Source organism: Psammomys obesus, unplaced genomic scaffold, assembly GCF_907164565.1.
Source record: "Psammomys obesus unplaced genomic scaffold, mPsaObe1.curated_primary_1811, whole genome shotgun sequence".
NCBI classification, from domain to species: domain Eukaryota; kingdom Metazoa; phylum Chordata; class Mammalia; order Rodentia; family Muridae; genus Psammomys; species Psammomys obesus.
This window is the reverse complement of record NW_026591497.1, coordinates 206,544-222,500: the sequence shown is the minus strand read 5'-3', so window position 1 is coordinate 222,500 and position 15,957 is coordinate 206,544. Positions and strand designations below refer to the sequence as shown.

The window sequence follows — 15,957 nt, the reverse complement described above, 5'->3', positions numbered from 1 at the left end:
GAAAGAAAGAAAGAAAGAAAGAAAGAAAGAAAGAAAGAAAGAAAGAAGGAAGATTGAAAGAAAAAGTTATTTGGGAACAGAACTATAAAAGCTTCCTAAAACACACGTGTGTGTGCACACATATACAGAGTTTAAATGGAATTATCCTAGAACAAGAGGACAATGCCTCTCTCAGGCACCAGAACCTGTCAAATAAAAAGCTCAGTGCCAGGTATGGGTTCCCTCCTTTGGAGTTGTTGGTCTTCAAGGTTCCATAGGTCTCCCTGAGAGAGGCTAGAGAGATAGCTCAGAGGTTAAGAGCAGTGGCTACTCTTCCAGAGGTCCTGAGTTTAATTCCCAGCAACCACATGGTTGCTCACAACCATCTATAATAAGATGTAGTGCCCTCTTCTGGCATGCATATGTACATGCAGATAGAACATTGTATACAAAATAAATAATTTTTTTAAAGATTTTATTTATTTATTTTATGTATGAGTATTCTATCTTAAGAGGGCATCAGATTCCAGTATAGATGGTTGTGAGCCATCATATGGTGCTGGGAATTGAACTCAGGACCTCTTGAGGTGCAGATAATGCTCTCACCCGCTGAGCCATCTCTCCAGCCCCAATAAATAAATCTTAAAAAAAAAAAAAGATATCCCCAAGAATTAAAGGCTATGCCATTTTTCTTGGTTACCCTCCAGAACTTGATGTTAAGACCCTATTGAAAAAACAAACAAATAAAACAAACAAACAAACAAACAAACAGAAAAAACCCTACTGTTGAAGACACCACATATTTGAGTCACAGAACATAGAAAAAAAAATTCAGCTCGTACCAAGCAAGAAGCTTCACAGTGCTGAAAGGTGCTATACAGACTACTGGCAGAAAAACATAATCATCAATCATATGTAGCTTTCAACCCTTTGATTTGTAACAATGACTGGCCTGGAAAGATGTGCTTACTGGTGCAATAGTGGTACAAATATTATGGGAATGACCAACTACTTCCTTATTGGATTTAAGACAGAACCTATGCCTTCCACTGTCATCAGGGCCAAGAACCTGTGGGAAGAAAAGCCATAAGCTCTAGGGGAGAACCTAGACACCGTATTAAACTGATGGCTTGTTATTGTACACATAGATTAGTGCATTTTTTCCATTATCATCAGAGAAGCTTTTTACAGTAATAAACAGAGAGACCCACAACTGGTCAAGGTAATAAAAGACAGCAGGGTGCTCAGCCCTAAATAAGACATCTATATCATACCCTCTCCTCAAAAGGTTCAGAGATCATTGCAGAAGAATTGGGCGGGCAGAAAGATGGAAAGAACCAGAGGTAGTGGGTGGCTACAGTGAAACTATTTTCTGGGGAGGGAATCAGTTTTCTTTAAGGGTACAGTCCCTGATAGGCTGTTCATACTCTTACAGATGACCCTAACCTACACACATAGGCAGCACTGAGTAAACTCAATGGCCTTAAACAAACCCCACATGAACCTGAAAGAAAACAGTAGTGGGTGAGTAAAAAAAGATCAGAAGGTAGGGAGCTAGGGGACTTAAAGCCCATGAATGTGTGAAATTCTCACACACACACACACACACACACACACACACACACACACAAAATCATGGGCTGGAAACGTAGATTCATTGGTAGAGCACTGGTCTATACGCACAAGGCTATGGGTTCAAGCCTCAGCACCATATTAACTGGGCATGTTGTTGTATGCCAAAGTTCAAGGTCATCCTCTGTAGGGAATGAGTCCTGAATAAACAGTGTTGTTTGACATGAACACGGCCATGTCAAGGATGCCAATGCCTTAGACCCATGGGAAATGGCAAGGACTTCTCCAGGTAGGCCCGGGAAGTGGTAAAGCCTTTCCCTAGCCTGAGTGTAGATGTGTGGGAAAAACGTATACCATGGCTTTCTCCCCCTACACCAGTGGTTTTCAACCCTGTTAATGCTGTGACTCTTTAATATAACTCCTTATGTTGTGGTGACCCTCAACCATAAAATTATTTTGTTGTGGGATGCCTTGCCAGGCCACAGGGGAAGAGGACACACTCAGTCCTGATGCAACTTAATGAGCTGGGCAGGATGGGAAAGGAGCTCCCCTTTTCTGAGAAAAATGGGAGGGTGGAGGGGAGAGGGAGGAAGGGTAGGACTGGGAGGGGAGGAGGAATAGGGCCAAACCAAGGATGTAAAGTGAATAAAAATAATTATTGAAAAAAATTGAAATTTTCACTAGTACATTTTGTTCTTTTATACTTGCATATATATGCATGCAGTCTTTCTACCCTCCTCCCAATCTCTTGCCTGTTACTTACTAGCCTTTGGTTTTGTCTATGTCACAAAGTTTAATTAGGGCTGTCTGTGTGATCCTGAGTTTGAAACTAACCATCAGAGCCCAGTGAGCTTACCAGTGGGGATACAGCTACCTACTATGCTTCACCTTCTCCCAGAAAGTGCTGCTTGCCCAGGTCAGCAATACCTACTATGGAGGGCCCCATGAGTCCTGTCCTCCTCCCTAATTAACTGACTTCGGTGGACCCAGAGCCATAGAGCTATTGTGAACTTGTGGTACACCATGACTCTATATACCCTGGGAGCAGGTAGGCTCTAATAGGATGGCTGCTTAGCTGAACTGAGAGCAGCAAACTACCCTCTAAATAGCTATGTTTATACCTACAGACAAAGGCTACACTCAGCCTTACACAAACCTTTTCTTTCAGTCAGAGGTAAATGCAAAGATCCATGGCTGCACAAGATGCTGAGAAAAAAGGTCTGCTGAGGGCTAGCCCCTAAATAAGACATTAACATTACCCACCTGTCTCAGGGAACACTGCAGAAGAAGGTGTGGGGAAAAAAAACGTAAGGTAGGCGGAGGGGAGGTACACACACATGCACACACACACTCAGCATGCATCCACTTACTAACCCATCTCCAGATTCCACTATTTACTTTTTTATTTTTGGTGTGTGTTTATGATGTGACTGAAAAGACATGAGCCAGTGTGCATGTGAGGATTGGCCAGAGTATAAGTGTGTGGGTTAGTTCTCCTTCTTCCACCTTTATGTGGGTTCCACGGATAAAATCAGCTTATCAGGCAACAGGTGACTTTACTTACTGAGCTGTCATTTGGCCCCTATTTAATACCTTTGAAAACAAAATGATGACAAATACCTGAAATTGTTAAATGTAAAAACAGGCATGCTCCTGGGTGCAATGGCACACACATGTAATCTCAGGGAGGTAGAGACAGGTGGATCTCTGTGAGTTCGAGGCCAGCCTTGTCTACAAAGTGAGTTCAGGACAGCCAGGGCTACAAAGAGAAATCCTGTCTCAAAAATACAAAACCAAAACCAAAAAAAAGAGGCATGCTATGTTATATAATGTATGGAACTGTCAAAAACAAATTTAATTTTTTAAAAAGAGGTGGTATACACCCATAATTTTAGCTTTTAGGATTCTGAGTTCAAGGCAGGCCTGGGCTACACTAGGATAACCTTTGTGTACTGTGTGAAGGTCATCTCTGTGTATTCAAATGTTGATTGCTGTACCGGCAGAGAGCTGAGTACTGGCTGGACTCTGGTATTGTCATTCTTACACACACCTTCCTCACTTCCTGATTGGCTTAATAAGGAGCTGATACAATTAAGAGCCAATATCTAGGCAGGAAAGGGAAGGTGGAACTTCCTGAGAGAAGGTCTCTGTGAGAATAATCAAACAGGAGATTTGCCAGCATGACAAGGGAAGGAACAGGTGCCAAGGCTGTGAGGGTGAGCTAAAGAATGAGTCATTTGGTGGGGTGTAGGCCAGGATTATTTGGGTTAATTTGTGTGAGCTAGCTGAAAGTCTGACCAGCTACAGCACTGAAGTGTTTATAAATATTAATAAGTCCTTATTAAACCACATATGGGCCCAGAAAAGTCCCGCTATAGGGCTATCTAATGAGAACCTGTTGGAAACAAACAAAAAGAAAGGAGAGAATCTCAATGCACATATCTATAACCCCAGCCCAAGGTAAGAGAACAGAAAGTTTAAGGCTAGCCTGTGCTACATACCAAGACCCTGTCTTAAAAATAAAGGAAGGGAGGCTGGAGACATGGCTCAGTGGTTAATAAGACTTGTTGCTCTTACAGAGGTCTTGGATTTAGTTGCCATCACCCACAACCATCTGTAACTCCACACAACTATCACCCATAAGCATCTGTAACTCCCCACAAAGTACACATACATACATGCAGGCAAAACACTCATATACATAAAATAAATAAGAAATGTCTAAGTAAAACATTTCTAGAAGAAGAACATCAAAAACAAGAACAAGAAGGCGGTAGCAGGGGCCAAGCATGGTGACACATACCTTTGATCCTGGTGCTCTAAGAAGCTGAGACAGATGGATCTCTCTGAGTTTGAGGCTAGCCTGGTCTACATAAGTGAGACCCTGTCTTTAAAAAGAGGAGCTGGGGAGAAGTGGCTTAACTACTAAGATAGCTTCGTAGTTTTAATTCCCAGCACATGTATGGGTGGCTCACAGCAGCCTGTAACTCCAGTACCAGGGCATGTTGAGTCTATGCACATGCAGTTCCCCCCAAGCCCAGGATCAAAAATAAATACGCACTTGTGGCAATACTTGGACCTGCTCATTTACAGAAACACCAAAGCAAGGAGACAGTAAGCAGCTCTCTCTCCTAGGTCAGGGCACTGAGCAGAAAAAGGCCAGATGAGAATCACCTAATAATCACCAGTGGCTATGTAGGTCAAGACAAAGCTACAATGGCAGCACTGCTAAGAGTACAACTTCTGTCACTTGAAACCTCTGGGAGAGTCCTTTCAGAGATGCAAATTCTCTGGAAACTAAAAGCTAAACTTAAAGAAGCAGTGGTATGAGTTTCATTGTTAAACTTTTTTTTTAAAGACAGTCTCTATGTCAGTGGCTCTCAACAAGTGGGTTGCAACACCTGGAGGGGTGACCCTTTCACAAGGGTCACCTAATGCCATTGGAAAACAGGTATGTTTACATTACAATTCATGACAGTAGCAAAATTACAGTTACGAAATAGCAATAAAATAATTTTATGATGAGGGGTCACAACATGAGGAACTGTATTAAAGGTTCACAGCTTTAGGAAGGTTGAGAAGCACAATTCTGTGTAGCCCTGGCTGTCCTGGTGAAAGGGTTAGACTAACTTTGTAACCTGTATGTCTTCTAAAGCCTATAGTTTTGAGTTTTAGGTTCAGGTTAAGCTAAAGCCTCTTAGTACCTTGCCAGAGAATGGAATGGAACTCACTATGTAGACCAGACTTTCCTTTAACTCACAGAGATCTGCCTACTGGGATTAAAGAGATGCACCATCATCTCAGCTAAACCTATTTGTTTTTTCAATTGTATTTCTCAAGGTATACTGTTGGTATAATGTTCTTTTAAAATGCATAGGCCTTACCCTTGTTAATTCAAATGCTGATTTCCCCACCCCCAACTCTGGTTTCAATCCAGATATTGCATTGTGATACTCATTATAAGCATCCTGTCTCAACTCTTGTGTAAACAGGACAAAATAAAGCAACTAGATACAATGTTGTGCAATGGGAGGAGCCAGAGGACAGGAAAGAGGGGAAGAGCTAGAGAGCAGGAAAGGGCGGGAGGAGAAGGAGGAGAGCAGAGCTGGAGAAGAGATCTTGGAGGTCGTGGAGCATGAACCAGACCTAAGATTACAAAAAGCAAGTATAATGTGGGAAATCTAAACGTTAGGAAACTGAGGGCTTGGAGGTTTAGGAGGGAGTAAATATTGCCCAGCATTGTGTTCTAGGTTAACTAAAAACCCAGACTCTGTGTGGTGATTTGGTTATACAGCTGCTGAGGATCAACAGCGGCATTACTAGAAGATAAACCAGTAGTAAATATTAATCGTTTCTTACAACAGTATACATTTTCTAAGTGACTCAAACCTTCGTGACAGAGAAAGGTAACTGTGATATAATACACACATGGAAATAGTCCATGATACACATTTAATTAAGAATGTTATTTTGAAGGTAGTGAGATGGCTCAGTGGATAAAGGCACTTCCTGCTAAGCCTGGCAATCTGCATTTAAGTCCTTAGGACTTACCTGATAGAAGAACTGACCCTAGAAAGTTGTCCTTTGGAATCTACATATACGCCATGAAAACACACACATACATTCACAACTCTACATGTGATATATAAATAAGTGTAATAAAATTTTAATGTTCTATGGTCATCTACAGGTAGATATATGTTTTCTTCTGAACAATTTAACATGCCTTGTCTACATTTCACACAGGTAGCATTATACGTGCTTTGACACAGTTAATTAGTCAAAAGCTAGACATCATAATTTAAGTGCCTTTCCCCACTGTGCTGGCTGGTCTTATTTTAACTTGACACACAAATTAAAATTATTTGAAAAGAGGGAACCTCAGCCAGGTGTGGTGGTGCACACCTATACTACCAGCATTGGCAGAAGCAGGTGGATCTCTGTGAGTTCGAGGACAACCTGGTCTACAAAGAGAATCCAGGACAGCCAAGGCTACACAGAGAAACCCTGTCTCAAAAAAAGAAAGAAAGAAAAGAAAGGAAGGAACTTTAATCAAGAAGATTCCTCCATAAAATCTGGCCGTCAGAAGCCTATAGAGGATTTTCTTAATCAGTCACTATTGATGGGAAAGGCCCAGCCCATTGTGGGTGCGGCTATCTCTGGGCTGGTGGTCCTGGGTTCTGTAAGAAAGCAGGTTGAGCATTTCTTTAAGTATTTCTCTGCCATTCGATATTCCTCTACAGAGAATTCTCTGTTTAGCTCTGTACCCCATTTTTTAATTAGATTACTTGATTTTTTGCTGTTTAACTTCTTTAGTTCTTTATATATACTGGATATTATCCCTCTGTCAGATATAGGGTTGGTGAAGATCCTTTCCCAATCTGTAGGCTGTCGTTTTGTTCTGAGGACAGTGTCCTTTGCTTTACAGAAGCTTTTCAGTTTCATGATGGCCCATTTATTGATTGTTGCTCTTAGAGCTTGTCCTGTTGGTGTTCTGTTCAGGAAGTTGTCTCCTGTGCCAGTGAGTTCAAGGGTATTTCCCACTTTTTCTTCTAAGTGGTTTAGTGTGTCTGGTTTTATGTTAAAGTCTTTGATGCACTTGGACTTTAGTTTTGTGCAGGGTGGTAAGAATGGATCTATTTGCATTTTTCTACATGTAGACTTCCAGTTAGACCAGCACCATTGGTTTAAGATGCTGTCTTTTTTCCATTGAATGGATTTGGCATCTTTGGCATAAATCAGGGATCCATAAGTGTGTGGATTTATGTCAGGGTCTTCTATGCGATTCCATTGATCCACCAGTCTGTTTCTATGCCAGTACCATGCATTTTTTAGTGTTGTTGCTCTATAGTACAGCTTGAGATCAGGGATGGAGATACCTCCTGAAGATCTTTTACTGTAGAGAATTGTTTTAGCAATTCTGGGTTTCTTGTTTTTCCATATGAAGGTGAGAATTTTTCTTTCAAGGTCTGTAAAGAATTGTGTTGGTAATCTGATGGGAATTGCATTGAATCTGTAGATTGCTTTCGGTAAGATGGCCATTTTTACTATATTAATCCTGCCATCAGGGAAATGCAAATCAAAATGACCCTAAGATTTCACCTTACATCCATCAGAATGGCTAAGATCAAAAACTCAAGAAACAACACATGCTGGAGAGGTTGTGGAGAAAGGGGAACCCTCTTCCACTGCTGGTGGGAATGTAAACTTGTACAACCACTCTGGAAAGCAATCTGGCACTTTTTCAGACAACTAGCAATAGCGCTTCCTCAAGATCCAGCTATACCACTCCTAGGCATATATCCACAAGATTCTCAAGTACATAATAAGGACATTTGCTACCTTATTTGTAATAGCCAGAAGCTGGAAACAGCCCAGATGCCCCTCAGTGGAGGAATGGATGCACAAATTGTGGTATATCTACACAATGGGATATTACTCAGCAATTAAAAAGAAGGAAATAATGAAATTTGCAGGTAAATGGTGGGATCTGAAAAAGATCATCCTGAGTGAGCTATCCCAGAAGCAGAAAGATGCACACAGTATATACTTACTCATATAGACATATAATACAGGATAAACCTACTAAAATCTGTACACCTAAAGAAACTAATCAAGAGGGAGGACTCTGGCTAAAATGCTCAATTCCTATCCAGAAAGGCAAAGAGGCTGGACATCAGAAGAAGGAGAAAAGAGGGAACAAGTCAGGAGCCTGACACAGAGGACCTCTGAAAAGCTCTGCCCTGCAGACCATGAATGTAGATGCTGAGACTTATGGGCAACCTTTGGGCAGAGTGCAGGGAATCTTAGCAAAGAAGTGGGAAACAGGACGATCTGGAGAGGACAGGAGCTCCACAAGGAGAGCAACAGAACCAAAAAATCTGAGCACAGGGGTCTTTCCTGAGACTGATATTCCAACCAAGGACTATGCATGGAGATAACCTAAGACCCCTGCACAGATGTAGTAGCTCATGGCAGTTCAGTATCCAAGTGGGTTCCATTGTAATAGGAACAGGGACTGTCTCTGACACAAACTGATTGGCCTGTTCTTTAATCACCTCCCCGAGGGGGAAGCAGCATTACCAGGCCACAGAAGAAGACAATGCAGCCACTCCTGATGAGACCTAATTGACTAGGATCAGAAGGAAGGAAAAGAAGTCCTCCCCTATCAGTGGACTTGAGGAGGGACATGCATGCATTGGGTGGAGGAAGAGAGGGATTGGGACGGGAGGAGGGAGAGAACCACAGGGGGGATACAAAGTAAATAAAGTGTAATTAAGAAAGAAAGAAAGAAAGAAAGAAAGAAAGAAAGAAAGAAAGAAAGAAAGAAAGAAAGAAAGAAAGAAAGAAACCAGGTTGAAAGCCAGGCTCGGTGGCATGCCTGTAATCCCAGAACTTGGAAAAGCAGAGGCAGGTGGATCACTGTGAGTTTGAGGACGGCCTGGTCTACAAAGTGAATCCAGGACAGCCAGGCTACAGAGAAATCCTGTCTCAAACAAACAAACAAACAAAACAAAAGTTATAAAAAGAAAGCAGGTTGAACAAGCTTCGAGGAGCAAGCCAATAAGCAGCATTCCTCTATGGCTCCTGCCCTGTGTGAGTTTAGGCCCTGACTTCCTGTGATGAACTGTAAAGTGGAAGTAAAAGCCAAATAAGTTCCTCCACAACTTGCTTTTTGGTCATGGTGTTTCGTCACAGCAACGAAAACCCTAACTAAAACATCCCCAACTTCTTGAGGCCTGTTCAGGTGTCTGATTGCCAGCACACCCACTCCAGTGGACAATGCTCTGTTAATCAGGAAGCTGCACAACAGGAAGTGCTCAGTTTTACTCCAGCTCTCCCCCTCAACTCCAGGCAAGGTGTCTTCTGACTTCCACATTGTGCCACAGCATGTGTCTCTCCCATCCTCACTAAATAAGTAGATTTAATAACTGAAATAGATATTAAAACCTACTTGAACATTTCTGCATTGCCTTCCTCTGTAAAAGGTAGACAAATGGGTAAGTATGCCTACAGACAGACACACACAGAACCTCGCTCATACCTTAAACCTGTATAAAATCAGCAAATCTTTTCTGAGCCTTTAGCTTTTACCTGTAGCTATGAAGAGATAACAAGACTTGACTCTCTCGTCCTAGGAAAATGAACAAATATAGGAAGCTATTGTTTCATGCATTGGGCAAGCAGCACCGGACTGCAATATCTAATAGAAGAAAACAATATTAGCCCTTTCACTACACTAGATTTTTGCCAGTAACACCCGTGATTACAAAACTGGGAAGTGCATCTCAAGCAGATGTGGGTGGCCTCATTGAATACAAAGGCAGAAGCAGTCAGAAGACTAACTGACAGCAGAAGGAAGGCTAACACAGCTAGAAATCCTGAAGAGAAAGCAAAATGGAAATAAAACCCCAGAAATCTGTAGTAGTGTTCCCTTCAGTCTTTGCCGAGTACAAAGAAGTTGGAGTTAGGCAAAGAACCAGGAAGTGTGAGCCAAATGGTTCTCGGAGTGTACAAGACAAGAACCTAGCCTGTTACTCTTAGGGTCAAGAATTCTCTAAACATTAGGTACAGGCTGCAGCAGTGGAGTAAAGGCTATTTTAGACCTTCTCTAACAAAGTCGGGAAAGCAGCCCCAAACCTGGGTGTGGTGGCACAGGACTGTACTGAGCCCTTGGGAGGTACTTGCCTCGCATGTGTGAAGCCCTGAGTACGCTGATCCTTAGCATCACAAAAATAAAGATACAAACAAATAGCCTTAACAACAATAACAGGGAAAAACATATGAGAACATAAAAGATTCATGCACACACACACACAAATTTTAATGCAACATTAAAAATATGTTCATTATGGCATCACTAATTAATATAGTTAAATGTTGCATGACTATGAATTAATATTTTTGTTTTTCCAATCACCTCTTAAAAATATCTTCGCGTTCTGAGCTGGAGATGATGCTGTGTGGCATGGGCGAAGCCCTGGGTTTAGTTTTTAACACTGCATAAACCAGGCCTGTTATCCCACCTTTTGTGAGTAGAGGCAGGAAGATCAGGCATTCAAGTACATCCTCAGCTACAGAGTGAGTTTGAGGCCAACCAGGAGACCCTATTTTAGAAAACAAAACAACGGGGCTGGAAAGATGACTTGGCAGTTAAGAGTACTCACTGCACTTACTGAGGCCCCAGCTCTTGTTTCCAGCACTCACACAGCAGCTCATGATTATGTTTAACTCCAGCTCCAGGAGATCCAATGCCCTCTTCTGATCTCCCTGTGTACCATGTGGTACACAGACATATATGCATGCAAAACACTCATACACATAAAATGAAAGTAAATAAATCTTTTTTAAAAACCACCAAAACAAGCCAGGCATGGCACTCTGGAGGCAGACGCTGGTGGATCTCTTTGAGTTCGAGGCTAGCCTGGTCTATAAAACAAGCTCAGGATAGCCAAGGCTACACAGGGAAATCCTGTTTTGGAAAAACAACAACAACAACAACAAAACACACACACACACACACACACACACACACACATACACACACACACACACACACGCAGTGTGTAGTTTATAGCTTTATTCCCGGCACCCAGGAGTATCTCCAAGTTTGAGGCCAGTCTGGTCTACAAAGTGAGTTCCAGGAAAGCCAGAGCCCCACAGAGAAACCCTGTCTCAAAAAAACAAAATAAAAAACAAACAAACTAAAAACTATAGGTCTTCTCTTCCCTGGGGGACTGTTGGCCCATGAGAGCAGGAGGAGCAGAGGTAGGGCACAGGGTTCAGAAGGCCATGAATACATGAGTACAACGGAATAGCCTCTCAAGAACCACTTAAGTAAGTCAGTTCAACATTATTTGGGGTGAACAAAGATTTTACAGTCCTTGGGGAGCAGGTAGGGGCTCCCAGGATAGCTGTACATAATTGTTTGGAACTAGGAATTCTAAAGATGTTTGACTTGTATTTGGCAGCACGCTCCTATCACATGAACAGAAACATAGTACCTAATTATCCCATAGGCGCAGGGAAGGAAGAGCTAACAGGGAACTCTGCAAAAGATATGACCAGAGGCATCTATGCCTAAAGACACTCTCTAGATGAGGTCAGGCAGAGAGTAGGAGGCCCTGCTGGAGAGAGGGACTCCTTCATCTAGCGCCCAGCTCAGAAAGGCTATCGGGACTGGGAGGACTGTAACCTTCAACAGCAGGGTCCTCCAACAATCAACAACCAAACAATACTAATAATACCTAACAATCCTTATCTTTATTCCTCTCATTCTCATTTTCTCTCCCTCCCCTGCCTCTGCCTATATATGGCTCTTAGCATGGCCTTTCAAGGAAAAGAAGATTAAAATGCTCCATTTCATGATTCTAAAAACCTGTCAATAGCATGATATTTACACCATAATAGATCTTTCTAAAAGGCAGACTAGATAGCCAGAGGGCTTTAAAAAGTCCTGTGTCCTAGATTCCTAGCCATTCCTTAATTATGGAATGGGGTTATAACAAGTTCATCTTCTGGGGTAAAGTCTATCCCTAATACCACCGTATCATGGCGAAGCAGATCAATAGCTAAGATCCTAGAGAATCTGGCATTCTAACTGAAGAAACAGAAGTTACACTAGGTCCTGGGGAAAGGGCTCTGGAAAAGGCTTCCTGTAGACAGGGACAGGAATGCAAGACAAGGAATCCTGTCAACTGTGAAGCTTGTCCAAGACTCTCAATGATACAGATGTAGGGCAAGCCATTGGTATGACATGGACCAGAGAGAGAGTGGCAAGTGCAGGTATTTCCTGGAAGTAGAGGAAGTATGGTCAGGCAGAGCCAGGAAGAAAATTTGGTAGGGGAAGCCCAGCCACATTCTGAAGATAGGTAACCTAGGGCAAGGTTACTGACTGGGCTGACTGAAATAAGAACAAGAGCCTGGACATCAACCTCCATGATGATTCCAGCACTGAAAAGCCTCTGTTTCTTATCTCTTTCCCTCCTCACATTTTTCTCCTGGAGAGCAAGGGCTGAGGACCGAGGAGAACATAGTCTCAAAACACTTCTTACAAAGTATTCTGATGGTGGGCTCCAATTCCAGGGGATAAAGATTTTTGAGAGACCCAAGTCTTAGGGAGAGCTTATAAAGAAGAAGTCAAAGCTCAGACATGAATCAAAATATTCCTAAGATATTCTAGTGTTCCGAGCTGAGGATGTAGCTCGGTTGGTAGCAAGCTTAGTCTATCCTTGCCTGGTAAGGATGAGGCCCTGAATTCAACCTTAATACCGGATAAACCAGGCCTGGTTGAACATGCCTGCTAGCCTACCACTTGGGACATATCCTAGCATATACATCTAAGAGCCTTATGGTTAGTACCCAAATATGGTGGGAGTGATAGGCCCAGGGTACCCCAGTAGATAGTGAACTAACCAGGAACTTTGACTTACTGCTGGTTAAACAAATCACCAAATTAGAACGGTTTCTCCCCGTATTTCAAGGATATACTTTTTTATAAAGAAAGCAAACATATTCAATAAATTCACCACAATTTAAAAAAAAAAAAAAAAGAAGAAAAAGATAAACTGTTTCTTATTTTTTTGGCTCCCACATACCAGTAAACATTAGCAGCTCAATACATGTTTTCTGAATGAAGGAGTGAATTAAGTAATTAGAGAAAAAATAAAATGAGCAATCATTGGTTGGTCTCATAGCACGGGATTAGAGTAGAGGAAATTAATATGACTGTGGCGTGTAGAGGGACAAATGTAGAGAAAGTGTGTCACTAAGGTGCCTTAGGTGCCAATCACATCAGAGCCAAGCTCAGGTGTCAGGTCTTGACCCAAGCACTGGGCCTTCTCAGGTCAATGTGACCTGAACTACGTCTCCTGACACCTTTCTGAAAGAACACAGAAAAAAAAAAAAAACAAAAAAAACAAAAACAGGTGCTGGAGAGATGGCTCTTTGGTAAAGAGCACTGGCTGCTCTTCCAGGGAGCCTGGTTCCGTTCTCAGCACCCACAAGGCAGCTCACAACCATTAGCAACTCCAGTTCCAAGAAGAACTGTCACCTTCTTTTCACCTCTGAGGGCATCTGGCATGCACACAGTACACGGGCAAAACACCTATACCCATGAAAGTTAAAAAAAAAAAAAAAAAAGAGGGGTTGGGGATTTAGCTCAGTGATAGAGCACTTGCCTAGCAAGCACAAGGCCCTGGGTTCTGTCCTAAGCTCTGGATAACCAAACCAAAACAACAACAACAACAAAACTACATTTAGGGCTGGAGAGATGGCTCAGAGATTAGGAGCACTGGCTGTTTTTCCAAAGGTCCTGAGGTCAATTCCCAGCAACCACATGGTGGTTCACAGCCACCTATAATGAGATCTGGTGCCCTCTTCTGGTGTGTAGGCATACATGCAGGCAGAGTATTGTATAAATAATAAATAAATCTTTAAAAAGAAAAGAAAAGAAAAAGGAAAAAGTGTGGGTTGGTTTTTCAGCAGTCATCTACTTATTCCACATGTTTCCAGCCTGGTCTACAGGCTACACAGAGAAACCTTGTCTTGAAAAACAAAACAAAACAACAAAAACCCAAGTAGTAAGGGATATAAATTTAGATGATCATACCACTCAAACTCATTCTTACACACACACACACACACACACACACACACACACACACACACACACTCTGCTGTCTTTTCTCCTTTGAGTCAGGATCTTGATATGTTGCCCAGCTTGTAACACAATTCCTAGACCATCTTTTTCTAAATATGTTATTTTTATTATTTATTTGTGTGTATGTGCATTCATTTGCAATGTGCTCATGAATGCAGGTGCCCACTGAGGCCAGAAGAGGGCTTTCTGATGCTCTAAAACTGGAGTTACAAGCAGTTGTAAGCTGCCAGACATGGTAAGGAGAATCCAACTCTTGTCCTCTGAAAGGGCAGCAACTGCTCCGCTACTTTGTCTGCAGACACTGGGCTGCTTCTGAGTAGCATTGATATAAGTACATGCTACTATGTCCAGTTTATACTCTCTCTTTAGCCAGAAGTCAGGTTGGCATTAGAGCTTCCAGAATCTTGCAGGCAAGTAATAGAATCTAGTTTGAGAGCTTACAAGGTCAAAGACCAGGTCACTCTCCCTTTCAGCTTCACCCATTGGCAGACAAGTAGGTTTTTACCCTGACCGGAAAATATTCTTTTGATCTTTCAAAACGTTGACAGCCCCCTCCCTTCAGTGCTGAATCTTGTCATACATTCCTGGGAGAAAAGCAGCTGGCTTTTAGTGTTCATCCACTCTGTGCCTGGCCTTCATCCCTGAACTCATCAAATCTTCGATGTGAGCACGTTTCTTCCTCAAGACTACACAGCAGTCTGTCAACTCAGGTCTGACTGAAATCTGTCTTCTTCCCACAATGAGCATCCTTATTCTTTTTGTTTGTTTGTTTTTGTTGTTGTTGTTGTTGACAGAGGCTAGCTGGTCTCCTTAATTCTGGGGTTATATCCTTCACCGCCTATCCAGCTCACCTCCCATCCCAGGTCCAAGCATATCTTTTATCTCCAAAATAAAAACTGGCATGTCTTTCTCTTCTTAAGTAATACTGAATTTCGTTCTCTGCCTAACAGTTCACTGCCCATTCCTGCCACCTTCTCAAAACACACCAGCTTTTGATGCAGCCTAACGCTACTATCTCTTACGTGGTAACATGCAATCGACTTGCAGATCAGAAAGCACTTTCAGACACAGCGGTTATCTGTGTCCTCCACAATCGGATGAAGAGGGCATAAAGCGGGACGGGTGTGTGTGCGAGGAACTGTCCCATCTTATGAGAAAAACATCTCGCCAAGGTCACGGAATGAAAAATGAGACCTCAGGACCAAAGGCCCAGATTGGACCCTTGGTCCCCATTCATCCCGCCGCGCCTCACAGGCGGTCACCATCCAGCTACGGCCCCGCGCCAGCGATGTCACAGCTGCAGCCCGCCTGCCCACAGCTCACCACCCTCCCACTCTCGCCGGCACCAGACCTCCCTCCGACCTGCTGACCTCCCGGCTCCTTTCTTCATCAGACCCTTCACCCACCGACTTCCCACCTCTACTCAGGAGCCTCCTCTCTGGCCTCAAGTGGCCTTCCCAGACTCTAGTGGCGTCCCGCCGCTTCGCCACCTCAAGCCTCCCCTCCTGTCAGTCCGCCGGGTTACCTTCTCCAAGGATGCAGGTCTCTGCACAGCCAGGGAGCGGGCCAGTGAAAGCACTGTGTTGAAATAAAAGCCTCGGGAGGTGCTGGAGCCAGAGCCGGACCCCGAGCCGCCTCCGCCGCTTCCACGGGCCCCGGCAGCCGCCATCACAGCGCGCGCCCGGGGGCAGGCGGCTGGGTTCGCAGCTCTGGGCCTGCCGCGGGCCTCACGGCGCAGGCGCAGA

General features: G+C 43.2%; 1 protein-coding gene across 1 annotated transcript in view; it reads right to left on the bottom strand.

Moving 5' to 3' along the window:
* Positions 1-15,941, bottom strand: part of Pi4ka (phosphatidylinositol 4-kinase alpha) — a 124,458-nt gene extending 108,517 nt beyond the window's left edge. Inside the window, exon 1 of the mRNA XM_055610278.1 lies at positions 15,738-15,941. Coding sequence (XP_055466253.1) covers positions 15,738-15,881 — 144 coding nt within the window. The 5' untranslated portion in view covers positions 15,882-15,941. The remainder of the gene's footprint in view (positions 1-15,737) is intronic.
* Between the last annotated feature and the right edge of the window lie 16 nt (positions 15,942-15,957).